This window comes from Bubalus bubalis, chromosome 14 (assembly GCF_019923935.1).
Source record: "Bubalus bubalis isolate 160015118507 breed Murrah chromosome 14, NDDB_SH_1, whole genome shotgun sequence".
Taxonomy (NCBI): Eukaryota; Metazoa; Chordata; class Mammalia; order Artiodactyla; family Bovidae; genus Bubalus; species Bubalus bubalis.
The window spans coordinates 4,004,817-4,032,485 of record NC_059170.1 but is presented as its reverse complement, the minus strand read 5'-3'; the positions used below and the strand labels follow the sequence as shown (position 1 = coordinate 4,032,485).

Below are 27,669 nucleotides of genomic sequence, written 5' to 3'. Positions count from 1 at the left end.
CTGCCAGACCAGCCTTGACTTGGGGACCGAGGCGTCTTTAACACAACGCGTCTTCCTTCTTCTGCAGTGTTTTAGGGGTGGCTCATTAAAAATTAATACTTTGCCTGGACTTTCTTACCCAATGATGAGGAATCCTTGATAGAGGGGGACGGAGGCGAAGTAAAACACGGAGGAAAACACAGCCTGTGCCAAGGAAAGAAAAGGACGTTACCAAAAACTGTAAGCAAAGCCCCTGTGTCTGTATCAAAAACGGCATCAACACTCACAGAGTGCTTATTTTACGCCTGCCTGTTGCAGTGCTTTAAGCTATCAGCTCATTTAACTCCTACAGCAACCCTAAAAAGGAGGTGCTATTATCATCGTACCCATCCTACAGGTGAGGGAAGTGAGGCACAGGGAGCTTAAGTGACTTGCCCAAGATAGCACAGCTCACAAGGGACAGAGCCAGGAGTCACAGCAGAGGGTTTAGCTCCAGGGTCCACTCTCAGCCTCTGTAAACATTTAACTTACAAACAAGCCGGACCTGGGAATACCTTGTATCTGATCTCGGTGAGTCTCCACAACAACCCATGAGATCATGTCCTAATACCGCCTACATCATAGAAGGGGAAAGTGAGCAGATAAATGGCCCTGCAGGATTCAAGCCCTGTGCTGTCCCCAGAACCCACACACCCAACGGCTCAAAACCACTGCCTCTCTAGGTATACAACCGATCAACAAGCTGGCGTGTGCATGGTAACAGACACAGAAAAATATCCTCCACCCTAAGGATATGTACCAGTTACCCTGGAGGGTGGGATCACAGAGGCTTCCCTTCTCATATTACATGTTCTACTTTTCTTGGAAATTTTTACAAAGACCCCATCACCTACTACTTTTGCAATCAGACAAAAGCAATAAAGATATTTACCAACCCCTGCTGTAATGTCTGCTTCCTGATTTGGAAAATATTAGCAATGAAAAATTGGCTGGGGAGATAAAACCAGGCTTGACGCTCTGTTACTTCCTTCTCTGAACATCTACTGACCCCAACAGAAGCAAAGTGACCGCCTAAGTTAATTAGTACAAAACCTACCGGAGGCCAGGGACAGCTGTTGCCTGAAGGATTTTAAAAACTGAACATGGAAGAAAATCACTGTGGACGGTGACTGCAGCCATGAAATTAAAAGACGCTTGCTCCTTGGAAGAAAAGCTATGACCGATCTAGACAGCATATTAAAAAGCAGAGACATCACTTTGCCAACAAAGGTCTGTCTAATCAAAGCTTTGGTTTTTCCAGTGGTCATGTACAGATGTGAGAATTGGACTATAAAGAAGGCTGAGCACCAAAGAATTGATGCTTTTGAATTGTGGTGCTGAACAAGACTCTTGAGAGACCCTTGGACAGCAAGGAGATCCAACCAGTCCATGCTAAAGGAGATCAACCCTGAATATTCACTGGAAGGACTGGTGCTGACATTGAAGCTCCAGTACTCGGGCCACCTGATGCGAAGAGATGACTGACTGGAGAAGACCCTGATGCCGGGAAAGACTGAGGGCAGGAAGAGAAGGGGAGGACAGAGGATGAGATCGCTGGATGTCATCACCGACTCGATGGACATGAGTTTGAGCAAGCTCCAGGAGATAGTGAAGGATAAGGAAGCCTGGCGTGCTGCAGTCCATGGGGTTGCAAAGAGTCAGACACAACTGAGTGGCTGAACAACAAATGGAAGAAAAGGCTGGGCCAGCCTAGTGGCTAGAAAGAGCATGGAACCAGAGACCTCTCCCCCTCATCACCTGTCGTGGGCCTTGGCTTGGTACAGAGCTCAGGACACAGGTGGCATCGAGGGCCATGGTCACGAGCAGCCTGGCTCTGCCCTGGTTGTGACTTCAGAAATGAAAGGTGAAAGCCTCCTTTCAGATGATTTCTCACACAGGCTGCTGCCCAGGAAGGAGGGCTAGAAGGTGGTCAAGAATCCTGGTGTTCAGTTTTGCAAATCAGTCAGGAACCTCTTTCTCTAAATGGGCCAGACTGAACACGCCGCCTTACCCTGGAAACAGCACTGTGGAAAATAAACACGCTGTATCTTCATCCATCTCAGAGGCCACTGTCAAGGTGCAGTTCTAAGGGGACTCTCTCAGCCAGTTACTTTTGGCACAGTGAACAGGGTTAAGGGGTTTTTTACTGGGGATGAAGGGATGGTTTGTTTGTTTTTCCCTCGATAGCACAAAGAACAATTCCTCACGCTAGAACTGTTTTTCTCTGAACCCATGTTTATGGTAACACATGGGCATTACAGAAGTAAATTCATCCAGGCCAGCTTGTGTGTGTTTGCCCGGGAATGAGCTGATTAATCTCCCAGTGATTAAAACCATGACAGCACCCAGTCCGACTGATGAGCTCACGTGACGTGCGAGTACAGATGTGGCCTGAGGAACCACGGCAGCTGTTAGCCTTGTGATCGTGTTGATGAAAATGACTTTAAAGCTCCTTCAGTCATAAGTGCAATAGATATTGAAAACAGAACCGCCCCCAGCCCAGCCCGCAGATGCACAGATGAGCCAGTGGAGGGGAGTCCTCACGTGCATCGGGCAGCAGCACTCGAGCCTGAAGGCGGGGTGTCCTACGCATACAATTAAACAGCTTCCCACAAATTAAAACAACACCTTAACCTAAAATAGTCAAATTCAGAGAGTCAGAAAGCGCACTGGCAGATTCCAGGGGCTGGGAGGAGGAACGGGGAATTGGTGCTTAATGGGCGGAGTTTCAGTTTAGGAAAGTGAGAAATTCAGGAGACGGACGATGATGAGAATCACACAACTGTGTGAACGCTGTACTCAGTGCCGCTGAAGTGCGCGGTTACATGCAGTTTAAATGATGTTTTACGTGACTTTTACCACAATAAAAAAGTAAAAGGATAAAACCTCACCTTAGCTTTACACATTAGCCTGTTTTGCTTTTATTTGTGATTAAGGATGCCTTCAGCACTTGATGCCTTAATAAAACTCTCTGCTTCTCAAGTAGCCCTCTCTGGGGGGCCAGGGCCAAGACCCTTGAACAGAGTGATGCCCCCTTGACAGATGGAAAGACCGAAGCCCGGAGTTAGGTGACTTGCTCAAGATCTCAGAGACACCTGGGGATACAGGTTCCAAGATGTACCATTCCTAAGTTCTCACCACTTAACTGGGGCTCTTTTTCACCTAAATGCCCGAGGAAGAAAATCAGCCAACAGATGTTCAACACCCAGAATGTTTTCTTTCCCCGCTTTGGGCCTCCTCCCTACCACGACTTCACTGCCACGGCCCGACGACAGACTATGAAGGAGCTGGGGGGACAGAAGGCAGGAAGATACCTTATACATTCTAGAATCCTTTGTGAAAAGCAAGATGTTACTCCCTGGGTCTGACCCCTAGGTCAGGAAGATCCCCTGGAGGAAGAAATGGCAACCCAGTACAGTGTTCTACCCTGGAGAATTTCACGGACAGAGGAGCCTGATGGGCTACAGTCCATGGGGTCACAAAGAGTCGGAGACGACTGAGCGATGAACACTTTCAACTCCCCGAGAGGATGGACAACTGCCAGGAGCACGCTGGACTCCCAGCCGGGCTGCGCTGGCGACAGAGCTGAGGTGCCCTGGGCTGCCCCACTCTCACCAAGCATCCCCCAGAATGGAGGGCAGAGGGGAGACCTGGACTCACAGGGCAGGCACCAGGGGCCCCTGCCTGGGTGGACTAAATCCCTGAGGGATACTGTGCCGATTCCTCGCCCTCACTGAGCCTCAGCCTCCCCATCTGAAGCATGGGCACAGACTACAGTGAAGACAGCAAGTGCCCTGCGCTCTGAACACTTAGCCCCCAGGGTACAGGACGCTCTCAAAGAAAGCACACTGCTTGTCTATGGCTGCTTTCTGTCGGTCCTCGATTCTGCATGCGGAAAACTCCGAGCTGGAGTATTCATTTGGCGTTTACCTCTGCGTCCTTCTCTCTGGCAGACTAAGGATGACAACGCATCCCGATACACGAACCCAGGTCACCTACACCACCGTCCATCTCGTACCCCGGCCAGGCCCCACCGCTGACGCGCTGCGGAGCAAGCACAGCCTTGGCCCCCACGCAGGAGGGCTCCAGGCAGGCGTGCCGGCTCTTTTGGAGTTGCGGGGGAAGCGGTGCAGAGAGGAGGGCTGAAACTGGCCCGGCGGGGTCACTGTTCCAAAGCTGCTTCTCAGGCACTCTCCAGAGCAGCCCCCCGTGCCCGCGTGCCCACCTGCATGGCGCTGATGCAGAGGCTCCTGTGGATGACGAACTGGCTGAGGGCGGCCGATCGCTTGTAGCTGTTGCGGCCGTGCACCATGAGCAGGCGGCCGAGGTGCCGGAACTGAGTGACGGAGAAGTCGGCGGCCAGCGAAGCCTGCTTGCCCTCCTGGGACCGCATGTCGAAATCAGGAGCCATCAGGCGCACGGGAGGTCAAGGCAAACACATGTTTTTTTTTTTTAATTGAAAAAGCAAGATGCTGGTAAGGAAGAACTTCAATAAAGAAATTCTTTGGTTTCCAGCTATACACAGTTGGTGGTCTGAGTCTAAATCTGATTTTAAAAGAGGAATTTATTTAAATAAAAAACATTCCAAAGCACAGATAGTCATAATTGGGAGGTCAAACGGATCTAGTATTAAGCCTTGGGGGTTAGGCCCAACCCATAATGGGAGTCAGGAGCAAAGAATCATTCCAAGACAGGCAGTGAGCACTCCGCTCCCTTAAGAGTTAAACGTATGGGGCGGGGGGGGGGCAGCCGATGCTCCCGATGGTACTAAATTGAACATTCCCAAACACAGCTTTGCACATTCACAGAACTGGAAATACTTTAGAGTGCAGCCATATTATGGGATTCTTTAAAGGCACATGACAGATGCTATCAATGGGACAGATGGACATCACGGCCTCCTGGTGGTGAACGGGAAGGCACAAACTCCTCTTATGCGCCCCTTACACCAAAAACTCAGAACCATAAGCAAAGCCACCCGGCCCACAGACGTCATGGGATTGTGCTCCAGCTGCCTGAACGCTTCAGAAACCAACGTCCTGAAATACACCGCCTCTCCCACAAAACAGGCGGAGAGACGTGTTCTCCACTAGAGGAGAGTACAGACGCGAAGCGCGCACGTAAACGCAGGGTGTGAGCATCTACCGCTTCCGGAGATTTCCTTTCTAAACATTTTGGGGACCCTTGGAGAAATGAGACCATGAATATTACATACTATCGTCATACATCAACAGTACACTTGTGGCGATGCTATTTTGCGTATGTAGAAAAATGCCCTCTTTCTTAAGAATCCACCCTGAAGCACTGAGGGGGTAACATCTGCAACTTGCTTTCAGCTGATTGAGAGAGAGAGGGAAGGAGAAGGAGCATGTGACAAACGCGAATAACTGGTAAATCAAAGCAAAGAGTAAACAGGTGCTCACTGTCCTAGCTCGACTTTTCTGAAGGAGTTACATTTTTCAAAATAGAAAGTTCGAGGAAATATACAAAATGATGGATCTACATGTACTGATGTATAAAGAAATCTAAGCTACAGCAGATTTAGGCAAGTTTCATTTAAAAAAAACATAGTACAATGTTTTAAATGTTAAATTACACATGAGAATAACACATGTGTGCATGAGGTGCACGTATATTGCTTGTTGTTGTTTGGTCGCTAGGTCATGTCTGACTCTGCGACTCCGTGGACTGTGGCCCACCTGGCTCCTCTGTCCATGGGATTTCCCAGGCAAGAACACTGGAGTGGGTTGCCATTTCCTCCTCCAGAGGCTCTTCCTGACCCAGGGATCGAACCTGCATCTCCTGCTTGGCAGGCAGATTCTTTACCACTGAGCCACCTGGGAATCCCATGTATATATGTGTGTGTACATGTAAATTATATACATCCCCATTACAAGTAGTATACACATAGACAAAAATTCTAGGAGAATAATCACTTACTAGTTTGATGCAGCTGTCTAAAAGAAACAACTGCTCTTTACCCATTTCTACGTTGTGCTGGTTTTTTTACTGTGAGCACTTGTCACTTTCATACTCCAGAAAACAAAGGAAGCAGACTGTAACTTTTAACAGAAGAGAAAATGTTCCCGTACTATATGGCATTGTGTAAAGAATTCCATCTGTTAACCTCAACTGTGCTTTTTACAACCTGCATTAAAGCAATCACACAGATTTCAGACCTAGCGTCTTCTTCAAGGATCATTTAGCTCTGCAACTTCAAGCAACTGTCAACTGGATGAGAACCAGAAAACCAGGGAAAAAAGGTGGAAAGGAAAAAAAACATTTTTGGAAAATCCAGATGCATGAATGTATGGGACAAAATGCAGAGAGAGCATCTCTGGCCCTCATTCAAGGCCTCCACACTCTCACTCCACACACAGAGCTAACAAATGTGGGCTCAACCTTCTGGCCTATGGTCATCTCAAGTCACAAAGGACGGAGGGCAGGGCAAACGATCAGTGGAAGGCACACAGCTGACAGGGAAGGAAAAAGAAAAACGACTGTAACACACAACCTTTAAAAATTCGCAGCTGCCACAGCATTTTAGGGAGGAGCAAACCATGCCCTGTTCTTCCATAACCCCTGAGAGGATCCCCAGTGCGAAACTAATGCTTTTACTGACAACACTACCAGGGAAGCATTCGCCGCTCCCCAAGAATGTAGCAAGACACTAACGAAGATTAGGTCTGGGCAAGCAAAGACTCAGCATTTGTCTGTAAGATACCTGACTTCCAGGTAGTAACACTAGGTAATTACCAGACCTGGTTCCTTATGCTCTGTAATTCTAATGGAGAATTTCCAGAAGCACCGAAGCTACATCTCGGAGGGAAAGAGAAACCCCAGCTGGTGGAGCAGAGCGGCTCCCCTCTGACATCCTCACGACCACCACCTAACGCCCTAACGCTGACCCCGGGGCAGAAATCAGCGCCCACGCCCGGATCCGTGCTCACCTTTCCCTCCACGCCCACGCCGCAGTCTGACTCCTGGATCATGCTGACGTCATTGCCACCGTCGCCTGCGGGGCGCACAGACCAGACAGGAAGGTCAGCAAGGAGGGAGAGGCGAGAAACACGACCGCGCCTTTCACGGTCACTTTACAGACTCGTCCACTGGTGCCTCCCGTCGCAGGCTAAGTTTCTGTCCTGTTCTGTCCACTCAGTCTCTCCAACAGCCCGCAGCATCAGCTTCTTTTACCGGCAGAGGAGCTGAGTCAGAGGGACCGGGCGACTGGCCGAGGGGCCTGGCTGACTCACTGAGCAAGGGGGCTGCGTCCACGCCGCGTGGGGGTCTACAGCCCCTTGGGGCCTGCCTCCGAGGGGTGGGGGTCCCATCATCACCAGCGATGACAGATGCTACCCGGCTTACTGCGGCTGCAGCAGGCGCCCCGTAAAGGCTGCCGCCCTGCTGACTCCGCCTAGGCACCTCCTGAGGGAGCCGACGGTGCTCTCTCCTTCTACCAATGAGCAGACGGGCTCCCGATGGGGAAACCAAGACCCCGTGGACCCCCCAGCTAGGGAAAACCTGCAGACCGGACCCAGACCCCTCTCCGTAGCGTGGTCATCTTCACCTCCGGGGCTTTGCTGTGCTGGTGTCAATAGTGAACAAGGCACAAACCGAGGAGGAAGGCCCGGAACGCCCTCAGCGTCCTTCTGGACGCTTTCTCAGAGCAAAGTACTCGAAAATAATGACAGAAACAGGGTCCAAGGGGGGAAGGGGTATCAATGCCTGGCCTGGGTCAAGGGGCCTGGGAACCTGAAGCCTGTGGCAGTGGGGCCCCGCCCCCGAAGGTCACGCGCAGCCGCGGGCCGTCCCCCGAAGTTCACCAGGCGTCCCCTGGAGGGGCACGCGCAGCCGCGGGCCTGTCCCCCGCAGGTGAGCGGGCGCGGCCGCGGGCCTACCTACTGCGCAGGTCAGCCTCCCGGTGCGCTCCTGGAGCAGACGCACGATCCGCGCCTTCTGCGTGGGCGCGCAGCGGCAGCAGACCACAGCCGGGCACTGGCAGGCTAGCTCCATGAACTCGTACTCGTAGTACTTGAGGCACACCTGGCGGCAGCGGGCGAGAGGGGCTGGGTCGGCCACGGCCCCCCCTCCGCCCCCACAGCAGCTCCCGGCGGGCCCCGCGCCCACCTCCAGGGAGTCTCCGGAGATGACCAGCGCGCAGTCGTGCTTCCTGCGGAAGGCGTTCAGCTCCAGGTGCGCCTCGCCGCGGTTGGTCACCTGGAAGGGAAGACGGTGAAGGAGGCCTTGCGCTATGAGCCGCTGGGAACAAGTGGCGACTTCCTGGGGCCCCCGTGAGGGCCAGGGCCCCGGCCTGGAACCCTCCCCTCCCCTGCCACCAACCCCCGAGCCAGAGCAGACCGTTTGCTGTGACTGTGGGCATCAGGGGGGTCTGCACACCAACCGTCCCCTCGCCTTTCCCCCAGGAAGGCTGGGACCCACATAATCAAGGGAAGAACAAAAGGCCAGTGTCCTTTCATTCTGCGCCCGGCACTGTGCTAAAAGCACTCTTCCTGCACTTTCACCCCGTCTTTCTCACAAGGGCTCTTCCAGGCTCTACTGTGTGTACAAGGAAACGGAGGCAGGCCGTATGTGTTAGCCTGGCTAGAGGAGGAAGGAAACAGAGGCAGGCACGATGTGTTAGCCTGGCTAGAGGAGCACACCCTGTCCATTTCAGAGCAGGCCTCAGAAGCCAGGCACCTAGCCGGGCGGCTGGCTTTTCTATAAAGAATCAGGGTGTTAAGTATGATATGCTCTGTGGACCACACCGTCTACCACAACTACCCCACTCCGCCGCTACACTGCCAAAGCAGCCACAGACAATCCTAAACAGATGGGCAGATCTTGCATTTAAATGAAACTTTATTTTAAAAAAAAACAGGTGACCAGCACACAGCCATAGTCTGCCAGAATCCTAGAGCATGCAGTGTGTTCTCATTATGTCCAACAGTTATGTTCTGTGAAGTCGCTGTGAACACTCAGTGATGACTGAACTACCGCTGCTGGGAGAGATACAGAGCTAGGCTCCTGTGAGCCTCTGGTCACAATATTTTTGTCCATCGGTCATTACATAACCTTGATTTCTATGTGTCTCTGTTTAAAGACATCTTTGAAAATATATACTGCTGAAATAAGTCAGAGAAAGACAAATACTGCATGCTGTCACTTATGTATAGAATCTGGAAAATAAAACTAATGAATATAAAGAGACAGATACAGAGAACACACTAATTGTGAATAGTGAAGAGAGGGAAGAGGTGGGGCAAGACAGGGGTAAAGGATTAAAAGACACAAACAACTGTGTATAACATAAATAAGCTACAAGACTCTATTGCATAACACGGGGAATCCAGCCAATATTTTATAATTATAAATGCAGTGTATGCTAAGGTGCTTCAGTCATGTCCGACTCTTTGCGACCCCATGGGTTTTAGCCTGCCAGGCTCCTCTGTCTGTGGGATTCTCCAGGCAAGAATACTGGAGTGGGGTGCCATCTCCTTCTGCATATACCATTTAAAAAACTATAAACCAATATGTTGCACATGTGAAACATGTAACGTTGTACATCAACTGTACCTCAAAAAAAATTTTTTAGTAATATACATAGGTATAGTTGACTCATTAACACTACTCATGGCCAACAGGACCGTAACTCACACCTGAAGGAAGCTGATCTCTGGGAGGTGCGTCACAGCCTTCTTGCACTCAGGGACATGGTCAGTACTCAGCTCTGTGCTGGGGACCATTTTAAACCGTGAGATTGCTAATAAAAAAACCCACAAAAATGCCAAAAAACCAGGTGGCACTGAAGAGACCAAAAGGCCCCCTGCGTCCAGCCGAGGGCTGAGACAAGACGGCAGAGCGTCGCCTGACTCCACCTCAGCTGGGAACCTGCTCGGCAGGCAACGCCACTCTGCACGTGTCCGTATACGACCCTGAAGGCAGCTCGAGTATTAATTTTCGGGGTACAAATAAATTTTAATGAGTGGGCAGATTTGCAAATACAGAATCCATGAATAATGAGGATCTGCTGTATCTGCCTCTGTGTGATGCTGGTTGGGCTATTCCAGAAACCGTGAGATTTCTTAAAGCTTCAACGTGCTATGGACCAAAGGCAGGGGTGGCGGTGTGGGGAGACCCCTAGAACATCTAGAGAACCCCCAGCTGTTTGGCTTGGTGGCTCTGGTGGCAGACACGTAGGACCACCATATTCAGCCCCGGAGGAGACCCGGTGGCTCTCACCTCACGACTCAGTAAAGCCAACCAGAGTCCTTAGCTTCGAGCCCTGGAGGGGCTCCTCTTGCCTGCACTGTTTGGCCGAGGGCTTGCCACCAGGGCAGGGAATTCTCCTTTGCCACCCACCATGCCTCCTTCTAAAGGCCCCTCAACGGTTTCCTTCAGGAAGGCAGACAGGCTGGTATCTGTGATCTCGAATTTATTTCCTACCCAAGGACTTGGCTTTCAAGGGTTCAGTGAAACCCTAGACTCATATGCACAGTTTCACGCGTACGAGCTTATCTGCATCCCGTCAGCTCCTCCAAGGGACCACCGCCCCCAGCAGGTCAAGAGCACGGGTTAACGCAAGGCGGTCACCAGGAGCCCCTGTGCCACCTCCGGAAGGAATCCTCAGCCTCACCTGGGCCATTCAGTAAGTCCTCCCAAACCAGTGCCCTGAGCTACCCCCACCCTAGGTGGTAACGTCCTCCCCGTCCCCCTACAGGGGCCCACATGAGATTATGAAGTTACAGGGCAAACAGAGCATCCCGCCCCCGCCACGAGGCCCAGAAGCGAGAGTGCTTTACCAGCCGAAAAATGTGGATGTCCTGGTTCCTGGTCACCAGATGTGCGTTCTTTGCTGTGCATGTAGCCGTCTCCAGCTTGTCCCCCGTCAGCATCCAAACCTGAAATGACCGCAGGGAAGACGTCCCCTCGGTGAGCCTTCAAGCCAGCCTGTCACCCGTGTCAGCTGGGTTTCTAAACACACCGCGCTGAACTGGTAAGTTCCAACTACCTCGAGGCTTACGATGTCCCCGAAGCACTGCAGGGAAAGCCCTGGTTCAATGGCTTCAAGACCCTGTGTGCCTGCTGCTGGAGGAGCAAAAGCTGGCGCAGCACTTCGGGAAACTGGCACGCGCTTCGGCAGACATCGTGGAGCCCAGCCTCTGCCCTCCTAACCCCCCTTCTGAGAATTTTTCTTAAAGCAGTAAATATCTCAATGAAGGGGAAGGCTGTATGGATGGGGGATTGCTTCCATGTCCTACAAGAAACACTGATTTGTCACGTTACATGGGGTCTTTCTACACAGTCGGATTCCCCTGTGTGATCTCAGGGGGCTTGAAAGTGGGGCTCAGTCGTGTTCGATTCTCTGCGACTTCATGGAGTGTACTCCGCCAGGCTCCTCTGTCCATGATATTCTCCAGGCGAGAATACTGGAGTGGGCTGCCATTCCCTTCTGCAGGGGATCTTCCCAACCCAGGGACGAAGCCTGAGTTTCCTACACTGCAGGCAGGTTCTTTACTGTCTGAGCCAGGGAGTCTTTACCCTAGCTGTAAACTGCCAACGGTAAACATGCCAAGTTCCTCATCACCCTGTAACAGAACATTCTGCGTCTCACTGCTGTGGGCTCAGAGAGGGTAGGTGAGCTCCCAAAAGTTACAGAGCTAGCCCCTGTCCCGACCAGGCCCAGAACCCCGATTTGCAGAGTCTAAACCAATGTACTTCCTGCTCCGCTTGTTCACTCTTTAACTCTGTTCTCTCTGCTCCCAGGAGGGGTGGTGGGGGTGCGGGCACCTTAGAGTCATGGGGCAGGGACACCTTGGCGTGAGGGGAAGAGCAGGGAAGAAAGTAACTATGAAGGTTCTTCACCATGCCAGGCACTGCCTCAGCTCTGTGCATTTAACCCTGTGTGTGTTCAGGGCACTGTCCCTTCACACACCCTTATGAGACAGGAAATGGAGGTGCTGTGAAGTCAGGCCACCAGTCAAGGGCCACAGAAGTCGTCGGTGGGGAGGCAGGATTTGAACCCCCAGGATGAAGGCACCAGGCCCTGCTAGGGGCCCCTTGCCTCTGGATTTGACCCCCAGAGTGTGTCAGTCTTTTCCCTCCATCTCCCACCTGGTCTTAAAAGCAGTGTTGTTGTTCAAGAGGGAGGGGGCATATGTATACCGCTGGCTGATTCACGCTGATGTGTGGCAAAAACCAACACAAGGTTGTAAAGCAATTATCCTCCAATTACAAATAATAACAATATTGTTTTATGTGATCGGCGCCAGTCTTCAGGGTTCTCTGTGAGAGTAAACCCTGGGACAGGAGCTGGAAGGCTAGAGTTCCAGAAAACCATGGAAAGTCCTGAGCGCACTGAGGCTGCATCCCTCGCAGGGGCACAGGCGGGGCCCCGTGGGGACGCTCCAGTCCCAGGTCTGTGGTTCCCGGCATGAGAGCCTGCATGGAGCCACCTCGCACGGCCTGGGGGGCTGCGCCCGGGAAGGGAGTGAAGTGGAAGTTTCCAAGTTCTAACGCCCCCCAGCCTGTGAAAGACCACACGTTAGACCCTCATGACAAGCTAGCCAGACCCCTAACTATACACTCCACACCCTCCCCTCTCACAGTGGAAACCAGCAAAAGTCCAGTGCACGCCCTATGAATAAAACACCTCTTTTGGAGAGAATGGTTTTAAGGAGTAAAAAACCTCAGGACAAAGCCAGTGGCAGAAACTCGGAATCTCCCAGGTTCCTAGAGGAGAGGTTTTAGAAACGGGCGGGAACAAACACGACATGCCCCAAGGCATCAGAAATGGGCCTCTCTGACTTCAGACTTTGTGCAGAAATGGGATCTCGCTGGCAATTTCCTTGCAATGAACCAGGCCTGTGGGCCAAAGACGAGTGACGGTTTGGTTTGCAATGAGACACGCCCACACACGTGTGAGCCCCCTGTGGGCTACAAGGTGGCTGGAGCTGGTTTATGACCACAGGCCTCATGCCTCTGTTCACTCCATCCTGCTCATAAGGATGCCTGCTAGACGGGGGCCCCAGGACATGGTTGGGTAGAGATAGGCCGCTAACCTACGTTATCTTCAGAAGCCTCTAACCCATAGGGCTTCCCTGGTGGCTCAGATGATAAAGAACCTGCCTGGAGTGCAGGAGACCCAGGTTCAATCCGTGGGTTGGGAAGATCCCCAGGAGAAGGGAATGGCAGCCCACGCCAGCATTCTTGGCTGGAGAATCCCATGGACAGAGGAGCCTGGCGGGCTACAGTCCATGGGGTCACAAAGAGTCAGACACGACTAAGCAACTAACACTCATTTTGTAACCCAAGAGCTTGCTAATCCCTTTCTTGGGTTCACTGAGATGGAGCGTGCTCCCCAGACGCCCTCTACTGGCCTCTCCAGATTAAACAACTGGATATGAACTTTCTGGCCCTGAAACAGGAGAGTACGAAAACGTAACACCGCAGGGTGCTGGGGCGGGCGGTCACTCTGCCAGGTGGCCGTTCATTCACCTAGATCATAAAACAGATGGCTGGCCAGCCACTCGGCAGCATGTAACAGACACCCCAAGCGTGCAGGATACTGTGGACCTGAGCTAAGGTGAAGCTCCCGGTCCTGCCTTCATGGAACCCAGTGCGCAGAGGGCAGCCACCAGCGAAAGGACACGCAGGACGTCTTTTGAAAGCAGGCTGTCAGCGCAGGAGGATGGAGCTCTTCAGGTCGCCGTCCAAATCCGGATCCCTGTGCTCCCTGTCATTGCTTCCACCCTCTGCCCCATCTCTAATTTTCACCCTCCGCTGAAGAGACCACTCGTCTGAGCCTGGATTTGCTGCCAGGCGGCAGGCTCGCCGTACCTTGATGCCGGCGTTCCTCAGCGTCTCCAGAGTGGGCCTCACGTCTGCCTGCAGCTGGTCCTCCACCCCCGTCAGGCACAGCAGCTCCATCTCCATCTCCAGGCTCTCGATCACCGTGGCCACTTTCAGGGAGCGGTCATGCACACTCAGCTTGGCCTGGACATAGCGGGCCTGGGACACAGCAGGGAGCACGGTCACGCCATGGGGTGGGGAGGTGCATGGCAGGCCAGGCCCGCACAGGCAGGGACCCCAGCCCCGGGGTGAACCTCACAGTGGTCAAACTGAGATCTTCGGCCTCCTTCCAAGTTCATCAGCCCAGACACCGGAGGTGGAGGGACCAGAGTCCCAGCCTTTGCTCTGCGCTCACCTGCTGTGCAACTCCCAGCAGGCCGCTAAACGTCTCTGAGCCTCAGCTGTCCCTCCAGGAAGAGACAATAATAGCCCCAACTGGACTGAGTCTTCACAAGGGTTAGCACAACTCCAGACCTCAAAAAGCATTGGAGAAGGAAATGGCAGCCCACTCCAGTGTTCTTGCCTGGAGAATCCCAGAGACGGGGGAGCCTGGTGGGCTGCCATCTATGGGGTCGCACAGAGTCGGACACGACTGAAGCGACTTAGCAGCAGCAGCAGCAGCAGACCTCAAAAAACAGTCGGTTCTCCCCCATAAACATACACTGTAACCAAGAACCAGACTGTCTAAAGATGACGTCCCACTTCCAAAGACTATTGACCCAACCCTTCCGTTTATCCCCTCTTTATACGGTTAGCAAGGATATGGTCATTTCAAAGCATATGCCTTTAAAGTTGAGAAAACGGCAGAATGCGTCAGGGCTAGAACTCCTGTTAAATCTAACTTCACAGAGAAGTCACGCATGTGAAAGGAACAGACTCAAGCAGTTTCTCCGGGTGGAGCAGGACAAGGGCCCCAGAAGCCTCTCCCTGCAGCCTGCTCTCTCTCCCCCTTCCAGGCATGTATAAATATGGTCATTCAGCTTTGTGCCAGGACAGGGGGTACAACAAGGACCCCCCCTCAAGGAACACACAGTCCATGGGACAGGATGACAATTAACAAGACATATTTATACCTGAAGCCTTGGCTGTGAAAGTCAATGACCTAATTCACAGCCAACACTTTCTACAGCTTAAAAAACATCAGAGCCCCAAGAAAGTTTACAATTTCAAATCGGAAGGTTTCATTTCAAATTTCCTAGAAGATTTACAAAGACTACCCTAAGTGCTGGGGTACAAGAGCAAAGCAGACCAATAAAGTTTGCTCTGAAGAAGATTTTATTCCAAAAAGAAGATATTAAAAAGACCGTTGAAATATACACATAAGAGAAGTCGTCATATTACAGCTGTTGATAAATGCAAACGAAGAAAGCTCAACAGGGTAACAGGGAAGGGATGAGGTGGGACTGCCTTAGACAGGGAGCCAGGAAGACTTCTCGGAGGAGGAAGCATTTGAGCTGAGACCCAAAGGCAGCAAGGGAGAGGGGCTACGAGGGAGGAGAGTTCTAGGCAGAGAGAAGAACCTGGTGTGCTCAGAAATGACATCGGCCTGGGCCAGAGCAGAAGGAAGGGAGAGAAGATGGTGAGGGGGGCGGGGCTCAAAGCCAACAGAAAAGTCACAGAGCCCACTTACCTCAAAGTCTTGATACTGCTCCTCTGCTAGAGATTTCTTTGCCACCACGAGCACCCGGAGCCCCTCCCGGGCCATGTTTCCACACTGAAAAGCAGACCCCGGTCAGCGGAGAGCCATGCTGAGAGCTCTGAGTCCCCACCTCTCCCTGGGGATGGCTGGAGGCTGAAGCAGATGGGACCCCCTTCCAGTCCAGGGAGGACCCCTGGCAAATCACAACACTGCTTCCTCCTAAAGCCATCTCCCTGAGCAAACCTTCTAAAAGGGGTTCAAAATTGAAGTCAACGCAGCCTGACTTAAATGTGGATATTTCTGGCTCGTTGGAAAAACTGAACCTCTGACAAAAGCACTTTCCCCGATGACCACAGTCAATGATGCCACAAGGCAGCTGTTCCTGTGAAACACAGTGTCAGGTGAGGATGTGTCCACATGTTTTACACACACAGTGGGACTCTGCCAGAAACACATCCCGGCCCATCTCAGTCATCTGAGTTACCTGCCCGGCCCCTGTCAGCATGTGGGACTGTTATCTCGCTAATTAGAAATTTATTCTTACTGAATTTAAAATGTGAATTCTGCACCTGGAGCTGGGAGATGACACAGAAATGGCCTGAGACACGGGCAGTTCCTTCCCTCCAGGCTATGGCCAGTTCCCACGTCACAACCTGGGACGAGGCAGCCTGGGGCCAGGGCCCCACAATGCCCACCTCCTGGTAACCACATCCCTGTATGATCACCTGCTCTGAGGATGCAATGGACCCAGGGCCTTCTTCCCGACAGACAGAACGTGGCAAAGTGAGAGAAGGTCATTTCAGAGAAGGCGGCTTCTGTTTAACCTGTTCCTGTGCTTGCCGTCTCTGACAAAGCCAGGGCCACATGTATGCTGCCTCACGCACAGACCCACAGCGCGAGGAACACGGCTGCCTCCAGCCAAGAGCCACTGCGAAGCTGAATCCCGCCGCCAACTGCTAAGTGAGCTCAGAAGCGGGTCCTGCCCCAGCCGAGCCCTCAGATGAGACCCCGGCCCTGTGCGACCCCTTGACCCCGGCCCGAGACCTGAGCGGAGGGCCTGGCTGAGCTGTGCCTAAAGCGCGGATTCGCAGAAGTTGTAAGAAACAACACATCTTTCTAAGCTGCTGAGTTTGGGGGTGACCTGTTACACGGCCACAGAAAACGCACACAGGCACCCACCCCCCGTTCCGCACAAGGGACAGGCTCCAGAACGTGCTTCCGGGGCCCGTTTCCGCGTCCCACGTGGCACGTACCTCTTCCTCCAGCCAGTCATTGTACTGCACGATGCCTGCCATGACCACATCCGCTCCCTTCATGTAGAACGTGATCTCCCCGGTTGACTCGTCCTAGAGGAGGGATGGGAAGCATGAACACGTGGGAGGAGCCCGCCTGCCCACGAGCGGTGCCGCATGAACTGTCCTTCTGCAGCGGGTGTCGCTGTGCGTTCTCACTCGGCCAGAGATGAAAAGCGAGATGGAGGGGAGCTCACTTTGGGGCAAAGGCCACAGAAAACAGAAGAAAACTCAAAGCACTTGGAAGATGTTAAAGGATGGAAGCAAGATCAAAAGGGCGGAAGAACTTTTTACAGGTATCACTATTCTAGCAGGAATGGACTCCCATGCTGTAAGACCGTTTTAAATTGATACACAGGGCTGCCAGTGTCGGAAAGAGTTTGGGAAGTAAGATAATTCTCAGGGTCAGGGCTTCTCAGCCTCGGTGATGTTAACATTAGGTAGGGGCTGGAGAATTCTTTGCCACCAGAAGGCTGGACTAGGCATTGAACCATCTCACGCAGCATCCCTGGGCCTCTCCCCACTAGATGCCAGCAGCAGGCCCCATGACAGCCAAAATCTCTCCAGATATGAACAAACATCCCCTGGAGGACACAGCGCCTCAGCTGAGAACCACCGATCTAGGTAAAGCTGGACCCTGGATGAGGTCCAGCTGGACCCTAGCTCAGCCCTCGACGCGAGGACTCAGCTAGAGAAGAAGGTACACAGATTCTCGGTCCACACCGACCAGCTGTTCTGGGGAGAGGGTGACATTGCAGCCCAGGCGTCAGATGCTTAGACCCAGCACCAGCTCCCGGCTGTGTGCACCTGGACAGACTGCTTCTCATCTCTAGACCTCACTGTCCTCCTCTGTGAAGCCGGGATCCTACAACTCTTACCACGTGGCTGCTGGGGCTTCAGGGAGATAATCTACATAGAGCAGGCAGCAAAGGGCCAACACCTGCAAAACTGCTGGCCCGGTGTTGTTATTCCTGTTGCGCCCTCAGCTGCGCTGCTTGTAGAAAGCAGGGTGTGAACGCGGGTGGCTTTGTCCCCAGGGGACTTCCAACTCCTCTCGACACGTATCTGCCTGTCTCGACCCGGAGGTGCTACCCGCATATAAAGGCTAGAGAACAAGGATGCTGCTACCCATCCTAGGGGCTCCCCGGGGGGCTCAGCGGTAAAGAACCCGCCTGCCAATGCAGGAGGCGTGGGTTCGATCCCTGGGTGGGGAAGATTCTCTGGAGAAGGAAATGGCAACCCACTCTAGTATTCTTGCCTGGGAAATCCCATGGACAGAGGAGCCTGTAGGCTACAGTTCATGGGGTCACGAAGAGTTGGACGTGACTTAGCAGCTGAACAACAACAATCAGCCTATGATGCCCAGGACAGTCCCCGCAAGACAGAATCATCCGACCCCAAACGTCAATAGTGCGCAAGTTGAGAAACCCTGGCTTTAAGGAACTGATGGTGAAATTGCTGATTCTTATCCCATGACTCTTTCCTCAGTGACCTTCATCACAGGGAACCTGGAGGCAGTGGAGACGGGCAAGGGTACCAGCAAATCCACCACCCCCTGAGCCTGAATTCTGCTGCCCCAGGAAGCCCAGAACTCATGGTCTCTAAGCTCTTCATGGAAGAGGAAATAAATACTCAGTGCCAAATCAGTGGTATGGTTTCATCTTCTAAAGTAACTTCTGAATGCCTCTGGTCACTGATCATCTTTTCGAACAGCTTGCTTACTCGTAAAAGCGCCCACAGGCCACAAAGAGGCACCTGCATTTCAGCAGCGTTACAAACGCAGGTCGCTTCTTTGATGGATTGCATCTACGCCTGCTTGTGACCCGGGCCAAAGATGGCTATGGGGTCTGAACATGAAAGCATCAGGTTTCTCTTTTTGTTTGTTTCATTTCCCCTTCACCCAAAAGGCGCTGTGGGAAACGATGCCCCCCACCCCAGCTTCGTCTGCTCCAGAAGGGGCTCAGAAGAGCTTGGGCATCTCGGCCAATATAAATACTGCACCAACTCTCTCCTCGCCTTAGTCACTTCCTCCCACCAAGTTCATCGCAAGGTTACTCTGTTCCCATATTATGGCAAGATTACACTGTAAATTTACAGATATCTGCCTGTTGCATTGCATCGTTTGGGGGCCTCATCTTTTTCCACTGTGGTCTGATTCTGGCACCTGTCCAAAGGCTTCTTTTATTCAGACAATGACAAGGGTCATTGGGTCTCTACCAATGATCCGACTTCGGCACGCCACATGGGAAGGGTGTGGGAAGGGCGATGGAACATCTTGTAAAACAACAAAAACAAAACCAGCAGCCCAGAGCCAAACACACAAGCCCCAAGGAAGCCGGCTTCTCGAACCTGGCTGACCTTCTCAGAAGAGAGATTCACGCAAACACCAGACCTTGCTTTGTGAGTGTTCAGATGCTGCTCAGTTCCACCCACGAGCTCACAGGTGTTTGAGGGTTGACGGGGACTTCCCCGGTGGCCTGGCGCTTAAGAATCCGCCTTGCAATACAAGGGACATGAGTTTGACCCCTGTTCGAGGAACTAAGATCCCACATGCTGAAGAGCAGCTAAGCCCAAGCACCATAACTAGGGCCCGTGTGCTGCAACCAAGACACAACTGAGCCAAATAAATAAAGAAAAATGAAAAAAAAAAAGTGTCAACAGTCACTAAACCAAGTTGAGAACCGTTTTGTAACTAAGGGCAAACCTCCTCACATCAGGTAACTGGACAAACAACAGGCAGAAAAGATGGACACCTGAGAACAGCTTTGCAGCCCTGGCACGATGACCATTCGGGCTGGAACCTTCTTTGTTAGGAGGCTGTCCTGGCCTCTACCCACTAGATGCCAGTGGTACCACCCTCTGAGTTGTAACAACCAAAAAATGTCTCCAGACGTCCCCACGTCCCCGGGGGGTAAGACGGCTCCAGGGTGAGAGGCGTTGGGTGAAAAGAGGACAGTGAGGTTTGTGCAGAGAGGTGAGCTCGTCCCACGGCCCCGCGCTGCACTCAGCAAAACCAGAGAGGGAGACAGGCCAGGAAACAGAAACATCCGCGAAATAACCTGTGTTTCATTAAAGACAACTAACACAGATGGACATGCACGGATTCACTGTTCGTAGTGAGAGACAGGAAACAATCTACGTGTCCAAGAAGGGACGTTTGATTAAATAACGCCGCATTCGTTCCCACAGAACGCCAAGCGCACATCAAAATCATAAAAATCATCTTTTAATGGCAGGAGAATATTTTTAGCATACCTATCGTTCAATGGAGGGGGTGGGAGTTTACAAAGTTTTAGGTAGAGTTTGATGTCAATTTTATAAAAATGTGTGTGGCTATTTATACTCATTTATGCTTAGAGACTCGATGGACGTGAGTCTCAGTGAACTCCAGGAGTTGGTGATGGACAGGGAGGCCTGGCGTGCTGCTATTCATGGGGTCGCAAAGAGTCGGACACGACTGAGCAACTGATCTGATCTGATCTGATGCTTAGAGAAAAAACAGAAGAGAAATTTCCTGAAAAGGTAGGCATGAGCAAGTGAGTCTTTGGGTGGTGAAACCACAGATGAGTGGATCTACCCCCTGGCTTTAATATGCATTTGTTCTGAATGCCTTAGGCGACTGCTGATTTTTTTAAGTATTACCTGGGAAGGACAGAGACCACTTTAAAATACGACAGATGTGCCCATCCAACAGTATCCCAGACATACACCCCACTCTTGCTGTGGGCAGAGCCAGGGGTCACGGCTCGTAATCTATGACGTGAGTCTGCGCATGAGAGCCCTTCGCAACGCAAGGGACAGGACATACTGCGCCCACTTCTAGAAGAGCTGATATCGGGACTATCTGATGATGACTCAACCCCCAAATGACTCCAGCAGAGCCCACGGCCCTAGAACTTGGAAAAATAATGGCTGGGACAAAATTAAAATAGGAGATAATGAGTAATTCCTCAGGAAACACCAGCCCACAGGATTCATGTGGCTGCTTCCAGGCCATGGATGTTCTTGACATCAGACATGAAGTCAAGACGTGGTTTGAAGGCACGGGGCAGGCAGGATGCAGGCCAGTGGGAAAGCAGGGACTGCAAGGGAGAAAAAGCCCTCATCCCACTTAAAACTGCCAAGGATATACATCCGGTATCCCCGGATATACATCCCCTGAGGACATACTGGCCTCGGGGACATAAAAATCTCTTAAAGGGTGTTGTTTTCAAGGCACAATCCCTGCCCTGTGTCACTGGACCATCAGGACCATGTCTAACTTTAACCTGGAGAAGTGGCCTCTTTAATGATTCCCACTTCCCCCTTCAAGTGAGGGGGCTGGACCCAGTCACCCGCTTCTGACAACAGAATGAGCCAAAAGTGTGTCTAATGCTGCTGCTGTTGCTGCTGTTTGATCACAAAGTTGTGTTTGACTCTTTGGCAACCCCATGGACTATACAGCCCACCAGGCTCCTATGTCCATGGGATTTCCCAGGCAAGAATGCTGGAGTGGGCTGTCATTTCCTTCTCCAAAAGTATATCTGTTCTCCGATAAAAAATAATTTTTAAAAAATCAGATTTTTTTGTAAAATATAAAACTAATTAAAAATAAAAGCAATTTTAAGGCAGGATTTAAAAGGGCATCTACAGCTTCCTTCATGTAAAGCTCAAAGAGACAAAGTCAGTCCATGGTAGAGATGGGATAGCAGTTAGGCCCTTGTGGGGAGGAAGGATGCAAGACCAGAAAGGGGCACAGGGAGCTCCTGGGGTGGCGGTGGAGGCACTCTGGCCTTGTTCTGGGTGCCAGGCAAGTTGTGTTAATTTTGCAAACACTTAAGCTGCATGTTTATGAAGTCTGCACTTTTCTCTGAGTATGCTGTACTTCCATAAAAGTTTCAAAAAATTTAAAAAGAAAATCTGAAACATCAAGGCCAAAATGACACGCTGCTGCGTGATCACACGGTTTTCAGTAACTTTTGTGATTGTATGAATGAAAAATCACTGAAAATATTGTACTACGATAAAAGTGTCAAGACTATTCAATGGGGAAACAATGGTCTCTGCAACAAACAATGCTGGGACAACTCTATATCCACAGGCAAATGAGGCTAAACCCCACCTCACACCATGCACAAGCATCACTCACACCACGCACAAGCGTCACTCACACCACACACGAGCGTCACTCACACCACGCACGAGCGTCACTCAAAACGGACTGATGACCAGAGGAGAGAAAACTACAAAAACTTTCTCAAAGAAAATACGGGGGTAAATTGTCATGACCTTGGGTTTAGTTCATGACTCTCAGGTACGAAACCAAAGTCAAGAGCTGCTGCTAAGCCGCGTCAGTCGTGTCCAACTCTGTGCGACCCCACAGACGGCAGCCCACCAGGCTCCCCCGTCCCTGGGATTCTCCAGGCAAGAACACTGCAGTGGGTTGCCATTTCCTCCTCCAATGCATAAAAGTGAAAAAATAAAGTGAAGTCACTCAGTCGTGTTCGACTCCTAGCGACCCCATGGACTGCAGCCCACCAGGCCCCTCCATCCATGGGATTTTCCAGGCAAGAGTACTGGAGTGGGTTGCCATTGCCTTCTCCAAAGTCAAGAGCATCAAAGGAAAAAAATTAATTGGACTTCATCAAAATGAGTAACTTACGTGCATGAAAAGAATTTTATCAAGAAAACAAAAACATAAGCTACAGAATGAGAGAAAATATTTGTATGTCATATCTCTGATAAGGGACATAGACCTTATAATGAAGTCTTACAAGACAACAATAAAAAACAACCCAATTAAAAAGTGGGCAAATGACTTGAACAGACATGTCTCCAAGGAAGAAATACAAGTGACCAATAAAAATATGACAAGATGCTCAACATCATTAGCCGTTAGAGAAATGCAAATCCAAACCACAATGAAATACCACTTCATAGTAACCAGGATGGCTACAATGAAAAGAAAATGGAAAATAACAGGCATTGAGGAAGAGAAACCAGAACTTCACATAGTAGAATATAAAGAGTGCATCATTTTGCAGAAAAGCTGTGGCAGTGTCTCATAAAGTTAAAAGAGAATTATCCAGCAGTTGGGAAACAGACCCAACAATCCCACTGCTAGGCATCTAACCTGGAGAACTGGAAATAGGTACTTACATCCTTTTACATGAGTGTTCACAGCAGCCCACTACTCACAGCAGCCAAAAGCTGCAAACAGCCCAAACAGCCCGTCATGGGTGAATGGATAATCAACGTGAAATATTATTCAGCCATAAAAAGGAACGAAGCATGGACACAGGCAACGACATGGATGAATCTCTGAAACTTTAGGCTAAGTGAGAGGAGCCAGGAATACTGTGTGATCTCATTTACCTGAACTGCCCAGAATAGGTAAATCCTAGGGACAGAAAGAAGACTGGAGGCTTCCAAAGACAATAGGCAAGGAGGTTTGAGGAGTGACTGCTTGATGCTATGAGGTTTCCTTTGGGGCTGACTCTACAGAAGCGGTGGCTGTACGACCTTATGAATGTACTAAATGGTAATAAATTAATCATGTCAAGAATGTCACCTCAATAGAAAAAAATATATTTTAATTAAATGAACGAATATACAATGAGAAATGTATTATTACCAAGAGTTGCCTGATCTACGCTCATTAGACCTTTCACTCTGAAATGGGATTGAACAAAAAGCTGAGCAGCTATCAGAGATCTGTGCAACTGAAGAACAAATTCTCTTTCTGCAGAGGGAACTGTGTCCTCTGGTTGGTCTGAACAACAGGCAATACTAGAGGAAGAAAGGGGTAAGAAAGAACGTCCAGCCAGAGACACACACCAGACGTAGGCGCGTTTTTAAAAAACAAAAACAATTTTTAGCCATAAACGAAAGACAACTCACCCTCAGACACACACCAGACTTAGGCGTGTTTTATCAAGAAAAAACAAAACAAAACAAAACAATTTTTAGCCATAAACGAAAGACAACTCACCCTCACGATGATGCCCATGCGTTTGCTTTCGTAGGTAAAGGGGAAGAGCTGCAAGATGGTGAAGTTCAGGATCTGGTCGCCAGGGGTCCTCAGCTGCATGGAAGACTGGTCGCGGCCCACCAGCGTCAAGCCCACACTTTCGGTCCACTGCACCAGGGCCACCTAAACGAGATGAGGACCAAAGGTCAGACACACAGGCGGGCGTCCCGGTGCACAGGCCAAGCAAACGAACAGGAAGGTGGACGTGCACAGCGCGACAGGTGAGCTTGAGCGGAGCCTGCATCCCTCGGGGAGGCCGCGCTGGCCCGGAGACACGCCAGCACCCAGCTCAGGCCTGTGGGTGCCCCGGGCTCACGGCTGCCTTCTCTTCCCTAAAACAGCCACGAGCCAGACCATGGAGAGAGCTACACAGGTTCAAGGGTGACCAGTGCAACCAGGGGTCCCGTCGGGAAGAATCTGCACCAAGCAAACCGCAAATATCGGGAAAGAAGGAGCACGATGCGGGCATGGGGAGGGGGTGGTGCTCACGTCCAGGCTCCCCATTAAACCTCACGAATACCCGACTGGGAGGGAATCTACGGTAGCTCTCCACTGGGCAGCTCTGCCCCCCAAGGGCACAGTGTTGGTTGTCACAGCCAAGCAGAGGGTGGACATTCGCTCTTGGCATCTTGTGGGGAGGCCAGGAGCTGCTAAACATTCCACACCACGCGGGACAGCCCCCGGCCCCGACAGAGAATCACCCCCAGCCCACCCACGCGGCAGGCCTGATGAGGGTGAAAACGCTGGTCTGTGCCGGTGAGGAGACTGAGGCTTGGAGAAGCTCCCAAGTTGTGAGTGGTGATGTTCCGGGGCCAAACCTGGATTCACCTGGTGCCCAGCCATGCCCTCCACTGCCCTCTGCGCTTGCTGGGGGGCTGACCTGGTGCACAGCCATGCCCTCTGCCGCCCTCTGCGCTTGCTGGGGGGCTGACCTGGTGCCCAGCCATGCCCTCCGCCGCCCTCTGCGCTTGCTGGGGGGCTGACCTGGTGCCCAGCCATGCCCTCCGCCGCCCTCTGCGCTTGCTGGGGGACTGGTCCAGTCACCAGCTAGAGGTTTTCACAGCCTGAGCAAGGCTTGCTTCTCTGCCCATCAAAAGGCACAGAGGACGCAGATTCCAAGGTGAGGGCCAGATCGCTGGGGACAGCAGCCGGCGAGGGCCCGAGCCCCAGCTGGAGGCAGCCGTCCCCCGGGAATGGGGGCCCAGGGTGGGCACGGCTTCCAGCTTCTCAAGAAAACCCAGAAACCTGACCTTGTCCAAAAGCGTTCTCAACTTTTCAATGTAAGCAAGCTGCATGTTTTAAATGCCCGTGAAGAAAATGAAACATGTCTGCAGAGGAATCTGGCCTGGGGTCTTCAGGGAAAGAAGGAAAAGAGGAGTAGAAAAGGGGGGAGCTGGGAAGGGGCGACCACCCCGCCCCAACCCCCCGCTGCCACAGGAAGGGGGACGGCAAGGATGACGAGCTACGGTGTACGGATGACAGCGTGGTGTTCACTTGTTAGAAGAGCCCACGGAGGCAGGAACTGCCAACCAGCTCTACACGGGGGATGAAGAAACAGACAGAGACGGGAGGGGAGCTGCTCCCAACTGGCAGCTTGACGGGCTGAGATGAGATCTAACCCTAGGTCCAGCAGACCCGAGGCCCAAGACAAGTGCCCATCCCGGGCCATCCAGACGCCCGTCCTCAAAACACCAGGTGTATGCACATCAGCGCATCCTCAGTGAGTGCCTGGCCACCCCTGACTCCCCGTCACCATCAGGAAGTTGACAGGAGGCACTGGGGGCAGAGTAACAGCCCCCAAACATGCCCACCTCCTAGTCCCCACCGACCTCCACCTCCTAATCCCAACCGACCTCCATCTCCTAATCCCCACCGACCTCCATCTCCTAATCCCCACCGACCTCCATCTCTTAATCCCTACCGACCTCCACCACCTCCTAGTCCCCATCAACCCCCACCTCCAAAAAGAGGGCTAATCAAGTGATTTTTTTTTTTTTATGTGGACCAGTTTTTAAGGCTTTATTGAGTTTGTTACGCTACTGCTTCTGTTTTATGTTTTGGCTTTTGGGCCACAGGCGTGTGAGGTCTTAGCTCCCCAACCAGGGATGGACCCACATCCTCTGCATTGGAAGGTCACGTCTTCATCACTGGACTGCCAGGCAAGTCCCAAGTAGTAATTTATTTTTTGCTACTAACTTGCATAAGTCTTCAGAAATGCATTCATGTAACTGTTTGTTCTAATCACTCTGAATTTCAGTATGGCCTGTCTTATCTGCTAACAATTTTCTTTCAGAGTTTAAAATGAAAAAAATCATTAAATATTTTAAAAATCTCATCCATATATATGAAAAAAAATACACTGAGCAGTAGCTCAACTGGTAAAGAATCCATCTGCCATGCAGGAGACCCCAGTTCGATTCCTCAGTCGGGAAGATCCACTGGAGATCACTCCAGTATTCTTGGGCTTCCCTGGTGGCTCAGCTGGTAAAGAATCCACCTGCGATGCGGGAGACCTGGATAGTCCACGGGGTCGCAAAGAGTCGGACACAGCTGAGCGACTCTCACTTTTGTGTGCATTAAAATGCTCACTGGGTCATACACACAAGGAGAAATTCCTTCCAGCCTTTCCTTTTCTCCATGTATACCACTGAAATGTTTTAGTGTATACATGGATTTCTTTTATTTTTAGCATTTTTAATTTTGATTAAGTAAATAAATATCCCTACACAATGTGAGAGATTATAAATACCTAGGTCTATACAAGACTCAAAAGCTTGACTAAATTTACATCCTCCTTTACATACCAATTTAGTAACAAACAAAAAATAATTCTTCCTCTGATGCTTTCTAACAAGACTGCTAGGAAACAGATTTTTTTTTATCCCTGCTTTTAAACAACTATTATTTCACTCCTTAAAAACGTATTTAATTGTTCTGAAATGATGTGAAAAGTCTGAGATATTGGGCTTCAAGGAGAAACGCTAAGTCCCCGAAAGCCTGTTCTTAATGTCAATCAAGAGGACTTCCCTGGTGGTCCAGTGGTTAAGAGTCCACACGCGAATGCAGAGGACACAGGCCGATCCCTGGTCCAGGAAGGCTCCACGTCCTGCGGAGCAGCTCAGCCCGCTTGCCACGACTACTGAGCCCACACGCCCTAGACTTCGCAACAAGCGAGGTCCTTACAGTGAGAAGCCGTGCATCACAGTGACGGGCGGCCCCCACTCACGGCACCGAGAGAGCCCGCGTGCAGCAACGGAGCCCCAGTGCTGGCCCAAAAAAAGAAGAAAGAAAAAGAAAGGATGCTAAACGGGAAGCGGCTTGCAGGGCTGTGGGGGCAGTTCTGGCCTCAGCCAGCCCAGACGCCCCCTGGCACAGACCCCACAGGACTGTGCTGGAGGGAAAGCTGAACCGGAAATCTCAAATGAGCACCAGCAACGCGTGCTCCCGGGGAAGCGTGAACTACAAGGCACTGAAACATCTTCTCAGCCCGCATTCTGCTTCAGCAGCGCCCCCACCGCCCCCACCCTCAGCCCCGGGGCCAAGGTCCTAATCAAAAGCTCGCAGGTCTCCTCAGGGGCTGATTCCAACAGGATATGAGCCCTGCAGGGGCCTTTCTTTCTCACCTTCCACTCTCTCACTTCAACTAACATTAAGTCAGCCTTAATTTAAAGCTGATTTCTATCTGAAGACATAAAATCCCTGGGGCCTACTCAGAAGAGAGCTGTTCAGAATGGGGGGCTATCTAGGCCTTCTCAACTGGGGTGGAGACAGACATTTCAGGGGTCAAGAAGGGACGCTAGCTATCCCTTCGCAGAACAAGAGAATGTGAATAAGGCTACTTCTTCCCCTAGGCGGTCAGAGCT

General features: G+C 51.4%; 1 protein-coding gene across 10 annotated transcripts in view; it reads right to left on the bottom strand.

Moving 5' to 3' along the window:
* ATP9A (ATPase phospholipid transporting 9A (putative)) overlaps positions 1–27,669 on the bottom strand; it is a 127,825-nt gene that overhangs the window by 10,644 nt on the left and 89,512 nt on the right. For 9 of the 10 annotated variants that reach the window (XM_044927512.2, XM_044927513.2, XM_044927519.2 and 6 more), the window contains 10 exons: positions 23,768–23,929; positions 16,759–16,851; positions 15,497–15,580; positions 13,855–14,025; positions 10,818–10,916; positions 8,146–8,235; positions 7,917–8,061; positions 6,969–7,033; positions 4,244–4,399; positions 119–183 (listed from right to left, as the gene is read on the bottom strand). In XM_044927512.2, the coding sequence (XP_044783447.1) occupies positions 119–183; positions 4,244–4,399; positions 6,969–7,033; positions 7,917–8,061; positions 8,146–8,235; positions 10,818–10,916; positions 13,855–14,025; positions 15,497–15,580; positions 16,759–16,851; positions 23,768–23,929 (1,130 nt within the window). The remainder of the gene's footprint in view (positions 1–118; positions 184–4,243; positions 4,400–6,968; positions 7,034–7,916; positions 8,062–8,145; positions 8,236–10,817; positions 10,917–13,854; positions 14,026–15,496; positions 15,581–16,758; positions 16,852–23,767; positions 23,930–27,669) is intronic. The other variant, XM_044927517.2, reaches the window with a different exon arrangement.